The sequence below is a fragment of the Humulus lupulus genome, chromosome 4 (assembly GCF_963169125.1).
Source record: "Humulus lupulus chromosome 4, drHumLupu1.1, whole genome shotgun sequence".
NCBI lineage: Eukaryota > Viridiplantae > Streptophyta > Magnoliopsida > Rosales > Cannabaceae > Humulus > Humulus lupulus.
This window is the reverse complement of record NC_084796.1, coordinates 9,730,655-9,755,740: the sequence shown is the minus strand read 5'-3', so window position 1 is coordinate 9,755,740 and position 25,086 is coordinate 9,730,655. Positions and strand designations below refer to the sequence as shown.

General features: G+C 36.1%; 1 protein-coding gene across 1 annotated transcript in view; it reads right to left on the bottom strand.

Moving 5' to 3' along the window:
• Positions 1-2,641: 2,641 nt before the first annotated feature.
• The window catches only part of LOC133831874 (probable LRR receptor-like serine/threonine-protein kinase At1g56140), a 50,954-nt gene continuing 28,509 nt past the window's right edge, over positions 2,642-25,086 (bottom strand). Inside the window, exon 22 of the mRNA XM_062262280.1 lies at positions 2,642-2,874. Within this exon, the coding sequence (XP_062118264.1) occupies positions 2,642-2,874 (233 nt within the window). The remainder of the gene's footprint in view (positions 2,875-25,086) is intronic.

Sequence of the window (25,086 nt, the reverse complement as noted above, 5' to 3'; positions counted from 1 at the left end):
ACCGCGTTTTTGGCCAACGACGTGAGAATGTTAAAAACGATAAAACCTTCAAGAGAAAATAAACGACACAGACGATTTTATAGTGGTTCAGCCCCAATGTGATGGTAATAGTCTAATCCACTTAGAGTTGTGATTATAGATCTGCACTCAAGATCAGATGAACCTAAGTCAACTGAGTTTCTTCAGTGCAGATTACAAAAATACAAGAATTCTCTCAAATGCAAGTACTTTCTCTCTCTAGAAAATTCAGATCAAAAGCTCAAAAATCCCCCAAAAGTCCCAAAGTCAAAAGTCCTCTTTATGATGCTATAAGCCTTGTATTTATAGGCTCAGGATCGTACAGATGATATCCCCCATAGTCGAGATATTTTATTATTCTCATTATATTTAAATTACATTAATATTCAAAACGTAACAATACACTACATTCGTGGGATAAATGAGAGATTCCCGCGCAAGCCAAGACTGATTCTTGTTGAAGCCGTTTCTGGGAATCTTGACGTAGTCTTGCTCTATCTAGTTGATCCATATCTCATTCAAGCTTGGTCGAACACACCTTCACTAGGCAGTCACGCACTTGGCTGGGCAAACACTCACTTGGCTGGGCAGACATGCACTTAACTGGGCAGACATGCACTTGACTGGTCAGACATGGTCATGATCGATCAGCCAAGTTCATGCCTGGTCGGACAAAGTCATGCCTAGGCAGGCAAGGTCATTCCTGGGCAGACAAGGTCATTCTTGGACAGACAACCATATGACTGGTCGGACAAGGTCATGCCTGGTCGGTCATGACACTTGACTGGCCAGTCAAAATTCTTCATTGGTCTGCCGGGCCACTCCTAAGCCAGATCACTTTATCACAACTCTGAGGAGCCAATATATTTATTAACTATTAATGTGTCGTTTACGGACCATGTACTGCCACTTGTCACCTCTATTGCCACGTCATCGATCTCCAATTTTTGGGGATAACAGAGTGTTAAACACTTGGGTTGGGGTTATAAGCTTTATCATTATAAGCTTATTAAACACTTGGGAAGTAAGCTTCATAGTGTGTATTTCGATTTCGAGGTGTAGTTTGGGTGTAGCAATCTCAAAGGTATTCCTAATTGTAGTTCCTTTCTGTATTGTTTCATTAGTTCTTATAGTTTTTCTCTACTCAAATCCTAACTCAGTATTCATTATTCTTGATTAGGCATCTAAGTTCTTTGAACTTGAGGGTCTTGTTGGTAAGTATCTTTTCGATTGTGTACTTCAATCTTTTCATCTATTTTCTTTAGAATACTCACCTTTCTAATAATGGTTTTTAGGAGTGTTTCAAAATCCCGGCCTTGTTCTCATCATCCCGGTATTTTGGTAAGGAAAATAGGATAGTTCTTATGTGATATGTGCTATGTTTATATAAAAGCGTTATGATTATGCTTGTACGCCCTAGATTTTCCACGGGCTGTTAGCAGTCTTAAGTATGGCATAATTGTGTGTCAATCACGAGGATGATGTGTACCCCGGAGCTGCTGCCCCCAGGTCCCACCTATTTAGCTCGAGGTAGCCACAGGTCCACTGGAGTTGCTAAGGAATCGGGTCAGGAGTGTGGACATCGCGAGCTAAGAAGACGTCTAGCTCGAGATACGGGCTTGAGTTGGAGTCTATGACCCCTTGTAAAGTCAACCACGCAATGTAAACGTGTATATATCAGGCATCACGTGTCTGATATGTCCTTGAATTCTCGGATACGCAGCCTAAACGTGCGTGTTCAGGCACCCACGACTGGGTTGGGCCGTGCGGCCCATTATCCCCCTTACCTATTGATTAGACCTCACTTCATTTGTCCAATTTTAGGAATTAATCATGAATGTCACAAGATGACATGATGGGTAAGAAGGTCACGGGTGACCCCGTTTGCCAACCCCCAGGTGCCCTCTCCTATAAATATGGAGAGGCTGGGAGTTGCAAAGGGTTGGATTCTATTATGTAAAAGAAATACTCTGTAAGGAATATCAAAAACTACCAATAATATTGGCTGGTGGAGTAGAAGGATTTTAACTTTTGAACCACCTAAAAAAAGTGTTTGCATTACCATTTTATATTAAGATCACTCATCCATTTCGGTTCATTACTTAGCACTAATCCCACTCTCTTATTTTCTTAATTACCTGTTGGCGAAGAACCGCGTCAACAATGCTATAATATGATTTTAAGTGTTATGATATATGTATGTTTTGGGGCTTATAGTTGTTATATAACAAACCCTAACACTTTTATGTTTTGGGCTTATAGTTATTATATAGCAAACCCCAACACTTTTATGTTTTTGGGGCTTATAGTTGCTTAACTAGCAAACCTCATTGTAGTTTGAGGCTTATAGTTGCTTAGTTAGCAAACCCCAATAGTCACCATGTACATGGGTTAGAATATATGTGTTATAGTATATGATATATGTTCATAGTTTATGTGTATGATTATGTTTCATGCTTGTAGTAGATTTTCTTTGCTGGGCATTAGACTCATTCCTTTATGTTTTATATGTGTAGGAAAATAGTTATGTTCAAGAAAACCAGTGCATTGTTTCAATTACTTCACAAATATTACAAACGTAGTAGAAACACAAAATGCAACTAAAATTTCTTGAAGATTGATCTTACAATGTCCCGGCAACGCAGATGCTTATGTGAGTCTTTCTATCATCATAAAACTTTGCCAAACCAAAATCTGATATTTTGGGATTGAGATTATAGTCCAGCAGAATGTTGCTGGCCTTTATATCTCTGTGGACAATTCTAATGTGTGATTCCTCATGAAGATAACTTAGACCTCTTGCTACTCCTAAGCAAATGTTGAAACGTGTTGACCAATCCAGCTTCAAACTGTGGTCTGCCTCATGTGTCAGCCATAAATATATCAAATTTGTATGCATACATGTGTATTTGTATATACAACAATATTAATGATATTTCATACTAAATAGTGCTCGATCGAGACTTTTGTTCTCCAAGTACTCGTAATCAAGAAGTCGTTTATCTCCTTCAAGGCAGCAACCATACAACTTCACTAGGTGGCGATGTTGCACCGCATATATTGTAGCGATCTCAGCTACAAACTGGCTTTTTCCATGATGGGATGTCACTGACAATTGCTTTATGGCTACTACTCTTCCATCCTCAAGTGTTCCCTGCAGAACATATGACTATGACTATGTACAGATGTCACAACAGCATAAGGAACATTAAATGACAATTCTTGAGTTGGGTTAACTAAGTTTTGATTAGAAAAAATGACTTACCTTGTAGACAACTCCAAATCCTCCCTCTCCCAACTTATTAGCAGAACTGAAGTCATTTGTAGCCATCTTTAGCTCAGCATAACTGAAAGTGAATGGCTTAATATTGATAGCTAGGAAATTATAAAATTACCTTGTGATAGGCTGGCAGTTTTTATTGTGTATATTATCTTTCCTTAGTTAGAATATTTCAATTAAATGTAAAGATTTTATTTTAGTCTTGTATAGCCTATAAATATTGTTCATCACAGTGAATAAAATATCAAGTTTTATCACCAAATTATATCTTTTGTCTCTGAATTTCTTCATGGTATCAGAGCTTAAGGCTCAATCTTCTATAGATCATTTTCTCCATTTTTTTTTGCGCGGCTCCTCTGTTTTCCGACAGCTTTCAGCTGCTACCACCAGGTGTTTGTCCAAGTTATCCTCCTTTCAGTCACTCCCACCAGCCAGTCTGATTATTCAAAGGTGGTTTAGTTGAAGGTTGTTCTCTTTTCAGTCCGGCAGAGTTCATCTTCTCAGGTGACATCCAGATTTTCAATATCAGATTTTTTTTTCGTTCTTTTTCTCTGCTTCAGTAATGTCAACCAGTGAGGAAGCTATATCTCAGACCACTGGGTCCATCAATTCCACTCATTCAGACACCACTCATGGAACCACTTCACTCTCATTCAGTAAGGAACAACTTGCTCATTTGTATTCTCTCCTGAATCAGTCTTCTCTCAATTCTCCATCTGGTTTTGGATCTCATAGTGCATCTTGCTCTGTTGCACACTCTGGTAATCTCTCTTCTACTGTAAAACAATTTCAAACACCATGGATAATTGATTCAGGTGCTTCTGATCACATGACTAGTTTATTTCACTTGTTTGATTCCTACTCTCCGTGTTCTAATAATTCTAGTGTCAAGATTGATGATGGCACTCTTTCTCCTATTGCAGGCATTGGTAAAATTAAATTGTCGACTGATTTAATTCTAAATTCAGTCCTTCATGTTCCTTCATTAAAATGCAATTTAATCTTTGTTAGTAAGTTAACTACTGATAATAGTTGTCTTGCTAAATTTCTACCAAATTCTTGTCAATTTCAGGATCTATCATCGGGGAGGACGATTAGCAGTGCTAGAATTCATGATGGACTTTATTTCTTTGACAATCGTCAACAAATAAAAAGGCAGCAACCTAGTTCCACTAGTTTGGCGTCAATTTTATCTAATTTTGTTTCTACTTTCAATTCTGTTTCTGTTTCAAATAAAGACAAAATTATGTTATGGCATTATCGACTTGGACATCCAAGTTTTTTCATATTTAAAACATTGGTTTCAAACATTGTTTTTAAATAATACTATTGAGTCTTTCCAATGTGATATCTATCAATTTGCTAAGCATACTCGATCTGTCTTTCCTCAGAAACATTATACGCCAACTAGTCCTTTCTCTTTAATTCATAGTGATCTATGGGGACCTTCCAAAGTCACTACTTCCAACAGTCATCGTTGGTTCATCACATTCATTGATGATCACACACGTCTTACTTGGGTCTATCTACTCAAACACAAGTCTGATACACATGATGTATTTCAAAATTTTAATAATATGATTCAAACACAATTTCAGATATCTATTCGAATATTACGAACAGACAATGGCACAGAGTATTTTAATTCTGTCTTGGGACCTTATCTTTCCCAAAAAGGCATCATTCATCAAAGCTCTTGTGTCGATACCCCTCAACAAAATGGTGTGGCTGAATGGAAAAATCGTCATCTCTTAGAAGTGGCCCGGGCTCTAATTTTTACCATGCATGTTCCTAAGTATTTTTGGGGAGATGCTATTCTCACCGCTGCATATCTTATCAATCGCCTTCCGAGTCCACCTCTTCATTTTACGACACCCCATTCAGTTCTTCTTACTTCCTATCCTCAGATCTCCTTTGACACTCTTCTGGTTAAAACTTTTGGATGTACCGCATTTGTTCATGTACATCCTCGAGATCGCACTAAACTTGACCCAAGAGCCATTAAAACCATCTTCCTTGGTTACTCTCCTACTCAGAAAGGTTACAGGTGTTATTGTCCTCTCACAAAGAAATCTTATGTCTCTCGGGATGTCACATTCTTCGAAGGTACTCCATATTTCTCACCGACTTCGCTTCAGGGGAAGAACAATACTCATCATAATGAAGCTCAATGGTCGTGGGGGTTAGAGCTTCCTCTTGATTCCTCTGTCCAGCTTCCAGACTTGACTCAAAATTCAGTAGATCCAAAATCTCAAACTCTTGCTCCATCTTCCAAGTCAATTGAAATAGATATACATCCACCAAATCAACAACAAGATTTGCGTGTTTATTCTAGACGGAAAAGACATAACCAAATCATGAATTCACAGCATAGTCAAGAAACCAATCCGGTGGTAGATTCTCCTTCTCCAAATATGTCAGGTAATCCTCCTTCAAATACTAATTTCGATCTAGACATTCCTATAGCATTGAGAAAAGGAACTAGGTCTTGCACTCAATATCCCATCTCCAAGTTTATTTCCTATTCAAATTTGTCATCTTCATTTAAAGCTTTTACTTCTAGCTTGTCAAATATTGTTATTCCTAGGAATATTGAAGAAGCACTTGAGATTCCTGAATGGAGAACAGCTGTTTATGAAGAGATGAGAGCTCTTAAAAAAACTGAAACTTGGAGATTAGTGGAATTACCACCTAATAAAAGAGTGGTAGGATGCAAATGGGTGTTCACAGTCAAATATAATGCGAATGGATCTATTGAGAGATACAAATCTCGACTAGTTGCAAAAGGGTTTACACAAACCTATGGAATTGACTACACCGAAACCTTCACTCCTATTGCTAAACTCAATACTATCAGAGTCTTACTTTCGTTAGCAGTAAACCTGGATTAGGAATTACATCAACTAGATGTAAAAAATGCTTTCTTAAATGAGGAACTAGAAGAGGAAGTCTACATGATTCAACCTGTAAAATCCTTTATTGGCATATTTGACAATATTAACAAAATTAATTAAAGGAGTAATTTTTCGAAATGGGTAGTTTCTTGTTTTGTTGTGATATGTCTTTTTATAATCAGATTATTATATATATATGTTAATAAAATAAATATATAATTTCCATAAAAGAATATATTTTCTTGAAATATAAATTATTGGTATTTACTTTTTATTTTGATCTGATTTATTTGTCCAGAAATCGTGTACAGCTTGCAGAGATAAAAAAAATATTGTTTCCTTATTTATTTCGGGAAACTGGGTTTAAAATCTGTCCATGTTCAATGAATTTGTTTGAACGGATTGCCAGTATGTTTGAATAGATTCTGACTTTCCTGTTTTGGAAGATTTTCCATTTATTGGCTGATTGGTTTCTGATTTGTTTTCCACGACCTAAAGGGATTCTAAAAAGTATATAATCATCCTTAGGTCGCTGTTTTTTTATTATCTCTCTTGGTGTATTATTTTCCAAATATTTTTCAAGTGTTAGAGAGACTTTTTATTATGTGAAGAACTTGAGTCTAGCAAGTTCTTAGTGGTTTATTACAGTATACTTCTGTATTGTTTTCATTGTGTTAATTGTGCAGGTTGAACACACTTGGACATTGTTAATCAAGCTTCGGGAGAAGTCTTGTTCGTGAGTCACTTTTTGGGAGGAAAAGTGCAAGTGTTATGATTTGAAGGGAGTTCAAGATCTTAGCACTTCAGAAATTTGATTAGAAGTTTAGATTACAACAGTTGCGACAAATTCAAGAGGGAGTCTTTATTTGTATAAGTCAATTTTGTTTTGTAATCATTTAGATATTCTTCTAATAAATTTCATTCTCTGGGCGTGGCCTCGTGGACTAGTAGCAATCTGCAGAGATTGCTGTTACCACGTAAAATTTCGTGTGTTCTTTACCTTATGTTCGTTTTTATCTTTTGGTCACAAACTGTTTAAACATATCTGATTTCAGTTCAAACAGTCTCTGTGTCTGTTTACACATTTCTGTAACAGTACAACAATTAATTATTTAATGTGAATAATTAAGTTGGTAATCTTCAAAAAACGGAATTTCAATTGGTATCAGAGCAGTACACTAAACTCTTAGTGAGATCTTGTGGTTACTTTCTGTTTGATTTGTTTTGTGTGAAATGTCTTTCTTTGCAGAAGGTAGTTCGGTGTCTCGACCTCCATTGCTTAATGACTCAAACTATCCATATTGGAAAGTTAGAATGAGAGCCTTCATAAAAGCTCAAGATGAGAAGGCATGGAGAGCAATTTTGTCTGGATGGTCACCTCCTACTGAAAAAGGTGAAGATGGAAGCACAATTGTAAAATCTGAACTTATTTGGGATACAGAAGAAGAAAAATTATCCAGTTATAATAATAAAGCTATTCACGCGATATTTAATGGTGTTGGAGAAAGTTTCATAAAACTTGTTTCCACATGTGTCTCGGCTAAAGATGCTTGGACAATTCTTCAAACTCAGTTTGAAGGAACTGTAGATGTTAAAAGGTCTATATTTATTATGTTACAAACTAGGTTTGATGACCTTAGGATGTCTGATTTTGAAACACTATCTGAATTTTATGAGAGATTATCTGATATTTTTAATGAGTATTTTTCTCTTGGTGAGAAACTTGATGATTCTGTTCTTGTTAGAAAAATTGTTCGAGTTCTTCTTGATAGGTTCAATGTTAAGCTCACTGCTATGGAAGAAGCAAAAAACTTCAGTACTATGAAGGTAGAAGAATTGATGGGGTCACTTCGTACTTTTGAGTTAAATCAAAAAATTCATCAAAAAGATAAGCCAAGTACTTCCAAAGAGAAAGAGAAAACCATAGCTTTCAAGAGCACTGAAAAAGAAGTGTCAGATGATGAAGATGGTGATAATGAAATGACAATGCTTGCAAAGAATTTTCAAAAATATATGAATAAGATAGGAAACAAGAAATTCAATGGCAAGATGACAAAAGGTAATCCTTCTTCTCTTAAACCTTTTCAAACTAAAAAAAAGGGTATTCAGTGCAGGGAATGTGAGGGATTTGGTCACATCCAGTCTGAATGTGCAAACACCTTGAAAAAGAAAAAAAAATGTATGATTGCTACTTGGAGTGATAATGACTCTGAAAGTAGTGAAGACGAGGAAGGTAATGTCGCTCTCACTTCTATTTTGCCTGTTTCTAAATCTGAAAATGAGAAAATTGTTTGCTTGAATAATGTTTCAAAAGATGAAGAAAATTCTGATAGTGATGAATCTGAATTGAATGATGAGTCCTTGAGTGAATCTTACAAAAAGTTGTATGGTTCATGGGTGAAAGTGTGTTCTGATAATCGGTCATTGGTAAGCAAAAATAAAGAATTATCCTTTGAAATTAAACAACTTACTGACTTAAATGAAAAATTTGAAAAAGAAATAATTTCAAAAAATATTGAAATTAATAAGTTGTCTAAAGATTTGGATACTCTTGAGAAAAATGTTAGAATGCTTAACCCCGGTTCAACTGTTTTTTAGAATATACAAAATGCAGGTCAAAGAAGTCATGTGGGACTTGGTGCTTCAAGTTCTCAAAAATCAAAGAAAATTGTCTTTATCTCAGCTGGAATGCTATCATCTGATGTTCCTGTGTCATCCTCACTGAAATCTGTTGAATCCGGTACTCGGATTGTTCCAACAGAAAGGACACAGTCAGCAGGTAAATCCAATGGTAAGTTTGAAAAATTCATTCCAATCTGTCATTTTTGTGGTAGGAAGGGTCATATTCGTCCTAAGTGTTTTACTCTCATGAATTTTTCCAAAAATGAATATTTTGAAAAATTCAATTATTTTGATAATTTCAAAAGAGTAAAAAAGGAAAATGTTCAATCAAAGAAAATATGGATAAAAAAGAATAATTGTTTTGCTGGTTTTACTAGTGAATATGATAGATCTGCTTCTTCATATTTTTGGTATTTTGACAGTGGTTGTTCAAGACATATGACAGGTGACAAGTCTATTCTTACAGACATAAAACCTATGCATTGTGGGTTACTTTTGGCAATGGAATTGAGGGTAATGTTCTTGGAATGGGTACTCTTAACTTTGAAGGGTTGCCTAGAATCAAAAGAGTGTTACTTGTGGAAGGATTTAAAGCTAATCTTCTAAGCATAAGTCAAATTTGTGATCAAGGTTATACTGTTAACTTTGATAAAGAGAATTGTTTTGTTTTAAACAAAGATGGTGAGAATGTTCTTGAGGTTATAGATCTAATGACAATTGCTACACTCTTCTGCCATCTATTATGTGTCAATCTGTTGTGAGTAATAACACTGATGTGTGGCATGCTAAACTTGGTCACATAAATTTTAAAACTTTGAAAAAATTGTCTCATACTGGGAGTGTTCGTGGTTTACCTAAGCTAGGTAAAGAATCTGATGGTAAGTGCAAAGGTTGTCAACTTGGTAAGCAATTAAAAATTACACATAAAAGTGTTTTTGACATAAACACTTCAAAAGTCTTAGAATTGCTTCACATGGATCTTATGGGTCCAATTCAAATTGAGAGTTTAAATGGGAAAATGTATATTTTTGTGTATGTGGATGATTTTTCTAGATATACTTGGGTGGATTTCTTGAAAGAAAAATCTGACACTTTTGATGCCTTTAAAACTCTTTGCTTGAAATTAAAAGTTGAAAAAGATTGCAACATTGGAAAAATTGTTCGTATAAGAAGTGATCATGGTAAAGAATTTGAAAATTCTGTCTATGATGATTTTTGTAAGTCTGCAGGTATCTCTCATGAGTTTTCAGCTCCAAAAACTCCACAACAGAATGGAGTTATAGAAAGGAAAAACCGCACTCTTCAAGAAATGGCTAGAGTGATGTTAAATAGCAAAAAATTGACCAAACGGTTATGGGCAGAAGCAATTAACACTACTTGTTATATCATAAATCGTGTTTTTCTCCGTCCAGGTACATCTAAAACATCTTATGAAATTTGGAAAGGTAAGAAACCAAGTGTGGCTTACTTTCATGTTTTTGGATGTGTTTGTTACATTTTGAGAGATAGAGAAAATCTTGGGAAATTTAATACTAAGAGTGATGAAGGTGTTTTTATTGGATACTCCACTAACAATAAGGCGTATCGTGTGTATAACATGAGAACCCAAACTATAATGGAGTCGGCTAACATTGTTATTGATGATGCCAGGGATTTTTCTGAATTTTCTACTGAGGAAGAAATTGATAGGTTTATTGATGAACCTACAGAAAAGCACGAAGAAGCTTCTATCAGTGATACTACTGTTGCAACGCAAGGTCCATCTGTTCCAACAGAGCACGAATCCGACGAAACAGATTCTGGACAAACATAAAAGAAATTTCCAGTTATTATTTCGGATGAAGTCCAAAAGGAGCCATCAACCAGAGCTAAATTAAATAATCCAGCAGATTTAATTCTTGGAAATCCAAAAGACAGTATGGTGACAAGAAGAAGGTTTAGTAAAGTTGTTCAATTTGTTTGTTTCTTATCTTTAATTGAGCCTAAAAATGTGAAAGAAGCTTTAACTAATGAAAATATGATTAAAGCTATGCAGGAGGAATTGGAACAATTTTTTAGAAACAAAGTGTGGATCCTTGTGCCAAGGCCGTTGCATACAAATATTGTTGGCACAAAATGGATTTTCAAGAATAAATCTGATGAATTTGGTACAATTGTGCGAAATAAAGCAAGATTAGTGGCACAAGGGTACACACAAGTGGAAGGAATAGACTTTGATGAAACATTTGCACCTGTTGCAAGACTTGAATCAATTAGATTATTATTGTCTATTGCTTGCTTGATTGGTTTCAGGTTGTTCCAAATGGATGTCAAATCTGCATTTCTTAATGGGATCTTGAATGAAGAGGTATATGTTGAACAACCCAAAGGGTTTGAAGATCCCCATGCACCTGATCATGTTTATAAATTGGAGAAAGCTCTATATGGGTTTAAGCAAGCCCCTCGGGCTTGGTATGAGAGACTCTCTCAATTTCTTGTTTCTCATGGATACAAAAGGGGTAGAGTAGATAAAACTTTATTTATCAAAAATATTAAATCTAACATAATTATTGCTCAGATTTATGTTGATGATATTGTGTTTGGTTCTACTTCTGACAATGAGGTGCAGGTATTTGTGAAACAAATGAAAGAGGAATTTGAAATGAGCATGGTGGGAGAATTGACCTATTTCTTAGGTTTGCAAGTCAAGCAGTTAGATGAAGGCACATTTATTTCTCAAAGCAAATATGCTAAGAACTTGGTGAAAAAGTTTGGACTTGAAAGTTCAAAGATTGCCAAAACACCAATGGGAACGACTGTGAAGCTATCCAAAGATGAAAATGATGTCAAAGTTGATCCTACATTGTATAGGAGCATGATTGGTAGTCTTCTTTATCTCACTGCTAGTCGACCTGATTTGAGTTATAGTGTTGGTGTGTGTGCTAGGTACCAAGGAAATCCCATGGAGTCTCATGTTACAGCTGTCAAAAGAATCATTCGATATGTTCATGGGACTGCTGATTATGGTATTTGGTATTCAAAAGAAACTAACCCTAATCTAGTGTGTTTTAGTGATGCTGATTGGGCAGGTAACACTGATGACAGAAAAAGCACTAGTGGAGGATGTTTCTTCTTGGGAAATAATCTAGTCTCTTGGCACATCAAGAAGCAGAATTCTATTTCTCTCTCAACAGCTGAGGCTGAATACATTGCAGCAAGAAGTTGCTGTGCACAACTTTTGTGGATGAAGCAAATGATGATGGATTATGGGTTTGATCTTGACATTTTAACTATTTTTTGTGATAATACAAGTGCAATTAATATTTCAAAAAATCCTGTGCAACATTCCCGTACTAAACATATTGATATTCATCATCATTTCATAAGAGAATTAGTTGAAAATAGAGTCCTTGTCTTGGAATATATTAAAACACATAAACAGATTGCTGATATTTTCATTAAAGCTCTTGATTTGGTTCGCTTTGATTTCCTCCGAAAATCTTTGGGGGTTTGTTCCCTTTAAATTTCCTTGTTATTGTGTTGTCCTCTTGATCAAACGTGTGTCATTTAAGGTTAAGAAAATTGTCAATCAATTTGAAAATTTTGTTGTGTGTCAAGCTGGATAATCTGACTTGTGTTTATAAGCCTTTGGTTGTATATTCTTGAGAGAAATTTAATCAATTCCTCCTAGGCATATTCGAGTAAATTAATCAATGTTTAATGTTTGAGCTTCCTTTTGTGTAGCATTGTTTCAAGCTCCTGTGCAAGAATAGAGCTACCTACATCAGTGTGTGAAAGCCGTCTTTTGAGTAAGTTGGAACTTTGTAATTCGGAGTTATAAAGAGGATACGCTACCATAGAAAAGGGCTACCACTGGTGTAGTGTGACAGCGTCTTCATGGGTTACAATTATTTACAATTCCGAAAAAGACTTATTTGTCATTGGGCAATGCTCCCTTGCATACACTATCACACACTTATGCTTGAAACTATGCAAGAAAAATTGTACACAGTTTATAATATAAAAAAAAAATGTGTGTAAGTCTCATACATGTTGGTTGATTCACTTAAGAATATGTGCTTGTGACTGAATTGTGCATTATTTCTCTCGAATATTCTTTCTAATTTTTCTATTCTCACAAGTGTTCTTATCCATGGTATACACTAACACTTATTTTCATTTGCTTGATTTTATTCTTATCAGGATGACTCACATTGATCAAAGCAGAAATTTTTGGTTGAGTTTTATATTTATATATATATAACATAAAAAAATAAAAAAATTTTGATAAGGAAATTCTTGGTGGACCGAATCATTGTGATAATTATGTGAAATTATGCATTTATTTTGTGTGATTTAATATATTCTTTGTCTCCAAGGAATTTATTTTGTCTTATTTCTTAATTTGAAATACCATGATTTGTATCTTTATTGTTTTGTACCTTGTTTGGAATTGTTTTAAAAAAAAATGGACAAAAGGAAGATCATGTGGGGTTATTTTTTTTCTGGTTACCTTTTTTGGATTGGGATTTTATAAATCTTCTATTTTTCTTTATAAAAGACAAAAAAAAAAGGGTAAGTTTTATGTAGATCGTGTCTTAAAGGTTGTTTCCTTTTATTTGTTAATTAAATCATTTTTTAAAATAAAAAAAAAGGAAACCTCTTATTGTCGTGGGTGGCCAAATTGGGTAAGTGTTGTCCTTAAAAAGCTTGCCATTACCTTTTTTCCTTCTCACCCACGATCTCTCTAAGTCACTTTGTCTTCTTCTATTTTTTTTCTCTCATTTTTTTTGTAAGAGGTTTCTGTGAAGAAACAATGGTGAGAACTCGTGGTGCATCCTCTAAGAAGACCCCTGCCTCTCAATCCAGGAAGGTGCCATCTCCATCGCCACCTCCATCTGTGTCAACGGAGGCTCCATCTGTTCCAGCACCTACCTCATCTATTGGAAAGACTTGCAAATCCAAGGCGCGCAAGAAGGTGTTCTCCCTCTCTCTTGAACACCCCATGGTGTTTCCAGATATCTCAGCCGACATTGTCGATGTTGCATCACCATCTGAAGTGGTGGTGCCTTCTCGAGCCAAGGACCCATCTCCTCTTCCGATTGATTCATCTCTGGCGTCTAGGGCAAAATCAAAATCTGTTTCATCTTCTTCCAAAGCTGCTGCTGCTGGGTTGCTCAAATTTCCCTCGAAGCCGAGCCAGTCCAAGAAAAATTATGTGGCTCCCAAAAGGAAATTAGGATTGGACACGTCTTCTTCTCCCTTGACTGCTGCCAAGAAAAAATTGAAGGCTCATCCCCCTTCTCTGTCTTCCTCCGAATCTGACCCTGAGGAAGAAAAGTCTGAATCTGAAGAAACCCGTGATACCACCTTATCTGATGAAACGGTTCTTGACAATGCAGAATCAGAGGTTGAGTCTGATGAGACAGAAAAATACGACATTGTCCCCTTTGAACAAGAAGCCGAATCTGACTCAGAACCAATTGCGTCTCCTTTGTCATCCAAGGCTAAAGGGAAGAAACCTATTTCTGATCCTACACCTTCTCCAAAACGTTCAGGTGTAAATTTCAAACCTTATTCTTCCACTTTTTGCTATAATGATAATGCTCGTGATATGGTTCTATATGCTCAAAGGAAACTTATCATTGAAATAAATTATGTCTCGAGTGATCATCGTCCTTTTGGTGTGCTAACAATGCTTCAAGATCGACAATGGACAGGTTCTTTGGTAAAATTTACTAGTTTTGTGGATAGAATAGTCAAGGAATTCTACGCCAATCTTACAAATGAAATTATTGAACCTAAATCTCCTCTGTATAATAAAGTGTTTGTTAGGGGCCATTGGTTCTCTTGTTCTCCTCAAGACATTGCCCATGCTTTGCACCTTCCCCTTGATGTCGAGGATGATGATGATGATGTTGCCTCTCTTGACAAGGACACAGTTATCACTGAATTGGTAGGGCAAAAAATGGTATGGCCATCTAATATAGTCATCTCGGTCTCTAATCTCACCTACACTTATGCTGTCCTCCATAATTTTGCCACAACAAATTGGAAGCCCACTTCTCACACCGCCACTATCTCTTTTGATATGGCTTCATTTTTGTACAAGGTGGGGACCGGTCTTGGTATAAATTTGGCTTTGGTTATCCATGATCAAATCATTGGTTTTTGAAAAGGTAATAGGAAAAACTTGAATCTTCCTTTTCCTCAAGTTATTTATAAAGTGTTGAGTATTCAGAAAAAAGATCTCCAAAGTGATCAAGAAGACTTGGTGGCTCCCACTACTGCGGCTTCCTACAAGGCCTCTGCTCCTCCTACTAAAGCCACTGATGCTCCTTCAACCAAGAAAGTCAAGCCCCAATCTCTGAAGTTTTCCTCAGATGACATTCCTCATGCGTCCTCCTCTGTTGCCACAGGTTCAGGACTTGTTGCAACAGAAATAGCTACTGTTCGAGCCTCTGTTGATTCTTTGGCTGCTCGAGTGATGTCAATTGAAGGACTGCAACGTTCTGTGTTGGAGGCTGTTCAATCTCTGTCCAAAGAGCCAGTCATTTAGTTTTCTTTCGTTTTTTTGTCTATTGAACATTGATACTCTATTTTGTTTTATGGTTCTTTGGCTTCTTTGAAAGACACAAAGGGGGAGATTAGATACTCCAAAAACCAGTTTGTTTGTTGTTTTGTTTAACTCTGGATCTTCTTATTTTGAGGGGGAGTTAAGTCTAGTTTCTTTACAATGTTTGTTATAAGTTAATGCATGTTTGCAGGGGGAGTTCTTTCTCTTTACTTGTCACTAACATTTGTGTTGCAGGTTTTTGAATTAATTTTGTCTATCAAATTGCCAAAGGGGGAGATTGTAAAATCCTTTATTGGCATTTTTGACAATATTAACAAAATTAATTAAAGGAGTAATTTTTTGAAATGGGTAGTTTCTTGTTTTGTTGTGATATGTCTTTTTATAATCAGATTATTATATATATATATATGTTAATAAAATAAATATATAATTTCCATAAAAGAATATCTTTTCTTGAAATATAAATTATTGGTATTTACTTTTTATTTTGATATGATTTATTTGCCCAGAAATCGTGTACAGCTTGCAGAGATAAAAAAAATATTGTTTCCTTATTTATTTCAGGAAACTAGGTTTAAAATCTGTCTAGGTTCAATGAATCTGTTTGAACGGATTGCCAGTATGTTTGAATAGATTCTGACTTTCCTGTTTTGGAATATTTTCCATTTATTGGCTGATTGGTTTTTGATTTGTTTTCCACGACCTAAAGGGATTCTAAAAAGTATATAATCATCCTTAGGTCGCTGTTTTTTTATTATCTCTCTTGGTGTATTATTTTCCAAATATTTTTCAAGTGTTAGAGAGACTTTTTATTATGTGAAGAACTTGAGTCCAGCAAGTTCTTAGTGGTTTATTACAGTATACTTCTGTATTGTTTTCATTGTGTTAATTGTGCAGGTTGAACACACTTGGACATTGTTAATCAAGCTTCGGGAGAAGTCTTGTTTGTGAGTCACTTTTCGGGAGGAAAAGTGCAAGTGTTATGATTTGAAGGGAGTTCAAGATCTTAGCACTTCATAAATTTGATTAGAAGTTTAGATTACAACAGTTGCGACAAATTCAAGATGGAGTCTTTATTTGTATAAGTCAATTTGGTTTTGTAATCATTTAGATATTCTTCTAATAAATTTCATTCTCTGGGCGTGGCCTCGTGGACTAGTAGCAATCTGCAAAGATTGCTGATACCACGTAAAATTTCGTGTGTTCTTTACCTTATGTTCGTTTTTATCTTTTGGTCACAAACTGTTTAAACATATCTGATTTCAGTTCAAACAGTCTCTGTGTCTGTTTACACATTTCTGTAACGGTACAACAATTAATTATTTAATTTGAATAATTAAGTTGGTAATCTTAAAAAAACGGAATTTCACAACCCCCTGGATTTGAAGAGAAAACTCCCAATATTGTCTGCAAACTCAACAAATCTCTCTATGGCTTGAAACAATCTCCTCGGGCGTGGTTCAATCGTTTTTCGAAGGTAGTTGTTGCGAAATTTTCTTACTGCGCAAGTATACGCAATCGAATAAGCAAGTAATAGTAGTGGAAATATAGTATCGTTCCTTCAGGGAATTGATCCAATAATTACCAATAGCAAACTTTTATTTCTATTTGACTAATGAAAATTTAATGACAATTAACAATGAACAATAAACTAGGAAAGCAAGATTTAATTAACGAAACTTAATATAAGCGAAATATTAGAGCATTCTAATTTCATCAACCTTCAATTCTATTCAATCAATAATACAACTAATATGTTTCTTTGATCTATGATTATAGCAAGTTTACTAATGACAATTATATTCTTTCTCAAGATATAAAATATTCAGTTTACCTGTGAATTCTCTACATGTCTGTGATAAATTCTACACATAAACCGCATTAAGAACAAAAACCTAATTGCTACACAAACCAATTTGATACTTTCGTTCTAAATTGAAATCTATGTCTATTGTCTAAAGCTATTCCAATTCTCACTTTTCAGATATTGAATTAAAACCAATAATCATGCAACAGATGGTCAATCAATTACAAGCATTAAACATAAGAACAATAGATAACCATAAATTCAAAGAGTCATAGAAATTGCATTAAAGACGAATAGAATATCCAGTGACTACATTAAAATACTCTAAATAAGAATTTAGTTCATAATATCAAACTTCATCACACAATCTAAAATTCAAAAGCATAAAGAAAAACAAACAAAATAAAAGTAGATTCTTCTCTGTTTCCTTCCTTCTGCCGTCAGAATGCTTCTTCTTTTCAGTCTCTTTTCGATCTTCTTTTTATTCTTTTTACAAAAATCCAAAAACCTACGAATTTCCATAATAATTTCCAAAAATGCTCTTGTGCCGATATATCGCCTATGATGCTGCGATATATTGCCTGTTGAATGTGCTCGATAAAAACGCAAGTTTCTGATGTCGTTTCTGCTAAGCCAAAAATTGAAACTGCTCCTTCTGCGATATATCGCCCAAGGCAGGCGATATATCGCCTGTACCGAATTTCCAAATGTTCACCAATTTTGACTACTCAAACAAATATTTATCAACATTCTCGAACAAATCAGAATTATAACGACACACTGCACAAGTTTACCAAACAGATTAAATAGAAACTTTCTCTTGAGAAAAACAACCAAATTAATCTGAAAAGGTTATAAATAAGCGTATATTTTGTACGCTTATCACACCCCCAAACTTGACTGGTTGCTTGTCCTCAAGCAAACAAAAGAAAGAACAAAGAAACAATCCAAAACTAAAAAAAAAACTATTGGATGACTAAACTTCACAAAAAAATTTAAACTTAGACTAGGGGCATAACTTTTCTCAAAAATTCCAATTCTTCTTCAATCACTCAACCAATGCTTCAGATCATATGACTAGAATTTCAACATATCAATAATTTCTCCAAATACTGTCATTCATGCAAATACACACTTCATTTAACAAATACCGTACAAAACATAATTTTACAAGTATCAACATTCATTCATACCACAAACCCATCAAAATTCACCATAAGCTTGCTCAATTAACTTGTCTCCACTAATATAAAATCTGTATCAAGTAGATCAAAAGGACTTTGATAGGCTCATAACATTAGGCTTAGGTAAAGGTAGATAAATAGTCATTTAGGCTCAAAATTACCATAAGCATATAAACCTCGAAGCCAGCCAAATTTCTCTTCACCACACCAAAAATCACCCTTTTATACAATTAGAGAGAGAGATTACAACACTTTCATCATTTTCTTCTTTTCTTTTTGTATCATTTTTTTTCTAGACTTATCACTTTTTTTTTTCAAGTCACACTCCTCCAAACTTAATATTTTCCATATATATATATAATCAAGGAGTGTGACAAAGTGATTTTTTTTTTAAAATTCAAAGACTTCTCTCTCTCTTCTTTTTGTACAATTATACTACATGCAAATCATATCAATACCTCACTATCTTCCATTCTTCTTTCCCACAAATTATATGCTTATGATAACAAAGGAAAAGGAAAAATAATGAAGTTTGGAAATTTAGGCTCAAATAGTATAATCAAGAACAAAAACCAAAGTTTAAGGCTCAAAAAGGGTAACTAAGGATAAATTTTCATGGGTTAGCTAGAAAAGCTCAAACGTTTACCAAAGAAAATTGCCTAAATCATCTCTACTCAATACTTCATTTAGCATTTCGTCTCAACAAATTAACTGAGCAAGTTCTAGCTTATTTCAACATCCACCATACATACCAATTCCCACAATACTTATAAACTTATATAATGTAGAGCGTAAATTAAATAAAACACATATAATACACAAATGACAATACTCAGATCAATTATCAACAGGTTAAGCACACAGTCTACATATCCAAAACATCAGTCTGACAACAGAACAGTTACTCGTCGTCTTCAGAATCGGGAGGTGGCTGATAAGGTTGGCGCAATTCTGGAGGACATTGTGGAAAATCATTAAAGCCTGTGTAGCGCGCAAATGCCCCACAAAAATCAGCCATGTAGTTCGTCATGTGGAACTGACGATCTCGAATATCCGCCTGACCATGCAACAACAGCTGTTGTTGTCTCTTCAAATCTTCAATATCTTGTTGCATGGTGCTATATTGCCGAGAACTAGAGCCTTCAGTAGCTCTAGAAGTGGATGGTTTTCTACCCTTTCTCTTTGGCCTAGTGGACTCAGGTTGTTCATTGGTCGGTGGCAAGGACAGTAGACTTGGGTCGACAGGCTCGTATCCCAAACCAGTGGGTCGAGGAACACCTCCATAATTCTCGTCTTGATGCAACACTGACTGATGACTAATTATTGGAGACTGTTCACATACTTCATTAACGTTCATTGGCACTCCCTGATCCTTACATAAACTGGTAATTAACGAAGCATGTCCATGACCACCAGATGTGGCCCCTCGCGCAATATAATTAATACTCTCTGCGATAAGCCTCCCAACATTGATTGACTTGCCCGAACAAATACAATATAGCAAGTATAGACGTTCAGTAGTTACTTCCATTTGTTGAGTGGAAGGCATAAGAGTACTAATGACGAACCTGTTCCAAAGCCTCCCATACGGACTCAAACATGTGGCCTTGATTGATCTTGGAGTAACCATGTCACTCCCCATTTTGTATGTAAAGCCGGGCTTAGCCATTTCCTTTAAGAGCAAATCATAATCCTTTTCAGCGGCTCCTGCGTGATAATCTTCATCCCATGGATCATTGAGGCCGTAGAACCTGTTGATTACTTGAGGAGAATAGCAAACCTTTTTACCCCGAACTAAGACTGTATGATCATCCTTCTCCACAAAAGCATTGGTATAAAATTCTCTTACCAAACTGATATTGGCTAAAAGTTTGGGCTCACACAACTGTTGCCAATTTCTATTTATAATCATCTGTGGAAGAATGTCATCCAATTCACTTGGCCGAAAGTGAGACTCCACTATCACTGTTTTATTTTTAATTATCCATTCCTCGAATTTGTTTTGAGCAGTGGGGTTAACAAAGGTATGGGGAATAGTTACATTGGCTCGTTGGACGGTGGACATGGTCTTCGCTTTCTTGGGAGCCATGGAGTAGTTGAATTTCACAAACACAAATAATAGCCGCTGAACACACTAACAACCCCAAATCAACTCAGAAACACCCAATAATCTCCAAAATATGGCAAAACCGTTCACTGAGGACTTTTATCGAACACTTAGTGTGCAATAGTGAAAAAGTGTCCAAAAATACTCAAACAACCCCACAATCTTTCCCAACTATACAGAATAATCTCCCAAAATGATGAAAACAAGAAACATACACCAATCTCACAATAATTTCCAAAAATCCGTCCAATGCCCAACACAAAATCTAAGTTCTTCAAATTCCTCAATATATCATTAAGCACATAAAAACTCAACAATGTACCTTGAAACCTTGAAGATGATGATGAAATTGGTGGTGAATCACAACAATATTCGGCCCCTTTGATGCGTGATGATGATGATGGGATGCTTGAGAGAGATTTGTTTGAGATGAAAAATTGAAGATGGGAATATGGGGAGTGTTTCGGTTTTGTAATAGGGGTCGAATTGGGGTTATTTTTTGGGGGAAAATATACTGAAATGAATGGATCATGTGCTCCCCATGTGATGTTTTTTTTTTCAACAAATTCCACCAGGCGATATATCGCCTGTAAGTGGCGATATATCGCCACATGCTGTATACAAATCGGCGTCTCTGACTTGCATGCCGATATTTCGCCTCGGCCACCCCCGATATAGTGCAGCCCAATTTGCTCTAGCCGATATATCGCCATTGGTAGGCGATATATCTCCTGGGCACCTGAAAATAATGCCAAATTGAAGAAAAAAACCCATCCAAATCTGTTGTCCAAGCAATATATCGCCTAAACACAGTTTATTTTTCTATTTTTCATTTTTTTAACGTTTTTCACGGTTCTAATACATTAAAAGAAATAAAAATATAATGTCAAACGAAAACAAAAATGAATTGTAAACTAAAACTGAAAACAACCGAAAAGTAAAAATAATGAGGTGCCTCTCAAAAGCGATGTCGTTAACGTCATTTAGCCGGACGCTGCTTTTCTTGCCTTCAAGAATCCACCAGTGTAATATTGATCTTCTTTTCAATTTCGCCTCCATAGTAATGCTTCATCCGCTGTCCATTAACTTTAAACGGTGAAGAATCACCTTGTTGAATCTCCAAAGCCCCGTATGGAAACACTTTTGTAACATTGAATGGCCCCGACCATCGAGACTTTAATTTTCCCAGAAATAACTTGAGACGGGAATTGAATAACGACACCTTATCGCCCACTTGAAAAGTCCGATTGACAATATTATTGTCATGCCATTTCTTTGTCTTCTCTTTGTAGATTCTTGCATTCTCGTAGGAATCATGACGCAATTCATCTAGCTCATTCAGTTGAGCTAACCTTAATGCTTTCGAAGCGACCGGATTGAAATTCAACTTCTTTAACGCCCACTGTGCCCTATGCTCCAGTTCAAATGGAAAGTGACAAGCTTTACCATATATAAGACGGTAGGGAGAAGTACCAATTGGCGTTTTAAAAGCTGTCCGATAAGCCCACAACGCATCATCAAGCTTATTCGACCAATCCTTTCTATTAACTTGCACCGTCTTCTCTAAAATCAGCTTAATCTCACGATTTGACACTTCCGCTTGCCCATTTGACTGCGGATGATATCCCAATGCCATCTTGTGTTTAATTCCATACTTCTCCATTAAGGAATCAAAAATCTTATTGGCGAAATGAGTCCCTTCATCACTTATAATTGCTCGAGGTGTGCCAAACCGAGAGAAAATATTCTTTTTCAAAAACTTGACTACCACCTGAGCATCATTAGTTGAAGTAGCAACTGCTTCAACCCACTTACTTACATAATCCACCGCCAATAAAATATACAAATTACCGAACGACGGTGGATAGGGTCCCATAAAGTCAATACCCCAAACATCAAATAATTCAACCTCTAATATATTAGTGAGAGGCATTTCATGACGTCTTGAGATATTACCTACCCTTTGACAACGATCACACCGTTTCACATAGTCATAGCTGTCTTTATACAGAGTAGGCCAATAAAATCCACATTCAAGGACTTTTGCAGCAGTCCTTGCTCCCCCCAAATGTCCACCAGTAGGCGATGCATGGCAATGAAACAAGATGTCCTTCATTTCTCTTTCAGGCACACATCTTCTGATAATTAAATCCGGACATTGTTTGAATAAGAAAGGATCATCCCAGTAGTAGCTCTTCAAATCATGATAAAACTTTTTCAATCTCTGCCCTACAAATTCTGGTGGCACTACGTTGGCTGCCAAATAATTCACATAATCCGCAAACCATGGCACCAATTCATCTTCCACTGCAAATAATTGTTCATCTGGGAAACTCTCATTAATCTCTCCTGCAGCAAGTTCTGACTTATCCCCCAACTCAAGTCTTGATAAGTGATCCGCCACCAAATTCTCTGTACCCTTCTTATCCCGAACCTCCATATCAAACTCTTGTAAAAGAAGTACCCAACGAATAAGTCTAGGTTTAGCATCTTTCTTAGCAATAAGATGCCTGATTGTTGAATGATCAGTATACACAATAACTTTATTCCCCATCAAATAAGGCCTGAATTTATCGAATGCATATACAATGGCAAGAAGCTCTTTCTCAGTGGTGGCATAATTCAACTGAGCGCCATTTAGTGTTCTGCTGGCATAATAAATAGTCTGAAATACTTTGTCAACACGATGCCCAAGAACCGCACCCACTGCAAAATCACTTGCATCACACATTAACTCAAATGGCAGCTCCCAATCCGGTGAAATTATAATAGGTGCTGACACCAATTTCTTCTTTAGTATCCTGAAAGCTTCAAGACACTTCTCATCAAACTCAAATGGCACCCCATTCATCAACAATGCCAAGAGTGGCTTAGAAATCCTAGAGAAGTCCTTAATAAATCTTCTGTAGAACCCCGCATGACCAAGAAAACTTCTCACCCCTTTTACTGAAACTGGAGGTGACAAATTCTCAACAGTAGCAATCTTAGCCCTATCAACCTCAATACCATTCTTAGACACCTTGTGCCCAAGTACTATGTCTTCATTTACCATGAAATGGCATTTTTCCCAATTCAAGACTAAATTCGCCTCTTCACATCTTCTCAGCACAGCCTCCAAATTCCTTAGACAATCATCAAAAGAAGACCCCATAACAGAGAAATCATCCATAAAGATCTCAATGCTTCGTTCCACCATATCAGAGAAAATAACCATCATACACCGTTGAAAAGTGGCTGGGGCATTGCACAGACCAAACGACATACGACGGAATGCAAATGTACCATATGGACAGGTGAAAGTCGTCTTTTCTTGATCCTCAGGAGCAATGGCTAGTTGACGGTACCCTGAATAGCCATCCAGAAAACAGTAATACTGGTGTCCAGCCAATCTATCTAACATCTGATCAAGGAAAGGCAGTGGAAAGTGATCTTTTCTGGTTGCTTTGTTCAGTTTACGATAATCTATACAAATCCTCCAACCAGTTACGGTACGCGTTGGGATAAGTTCATTATTGTCATTCTTCACCACTGTAATCCCTCCTTTCTTAGGGACTACCTGAACTGGACTTACCCAACTACTATCTGAAATGGGATAGATCACCCCAGCATCTAACCACTTCAAGATCTCCTTCCTTACCACCTCTTTCATTGCTGGATTCAATCGACGTTGTGCTTCAATGGAGGGCTTACTGTCATCTTCCATCAAGATCTTGTGCATAACTGTGGATGGACTTATCCCCTGAATATCTGCCAACGTCCATCCAATTGCCAACTTATGGGTTCTCAACACCCTTAATAATTTTTCCATCTCCTCATTAGAAAGAGAAGAAGACACAATGACTGGTAAAGTCTCCTTCTCACCCAGAAAAGCATAGCGAAGATGTGCAGGCAATGATTTCAATTCCAACTCTGGAGGTTTCTGAACTGATGGTAATGGTCTTTCAGGTCCTTGGCTCAAATCTTCATATTTTCGCTTATAAATTGGCCCTTTAGAATTCATCCACTGTACACACTCTTGGACCTCAATGTCTAACTCAGCATCTATATCCTCAATTGTCAAACTCTTATGAAGTGAATCCTCTATAAGATTAATTTCTGCCACCGCTTTCTCTACCATGTCAACTTTGAAACATCTGTCATTTACATTTGCAAACTTTAAAGCCTTAAACACGTTGAATATCACTTCTTCACCCTGAACTCGAAGTGCCAGTTCACCTTTCTTGTAGAGTCCAAGAACTTTACTTAGCTAAGATAGATAATAGTATGATAGTATTTATAGCATTATCTTTGTAACTGTGGATTTTTGGTTCAGACCGGGAATTATTTGGACACTCATAGTAGTACTTATAGATTTTCTAAGTTTAATCTATAGTTTAAGAATATTAAGTATAACCTAAGGTTTGATTAATGTGACTGATATTAAGGATTATATTTATTATATTATAAGGTTTAGACATCAACCAATAGGATTTTAAGCACATGTTATGAATGGTGATTAAGGATTAAGTATTTTTGAGGATTAAATTTAATAAGGAGTAAAGTTTGAATGTTATAGGGTCAGTCAGCAGCTTTGAATACGTTGAGGGCTTAGTCAAGGCTGTTTACTCCATTCAAACTT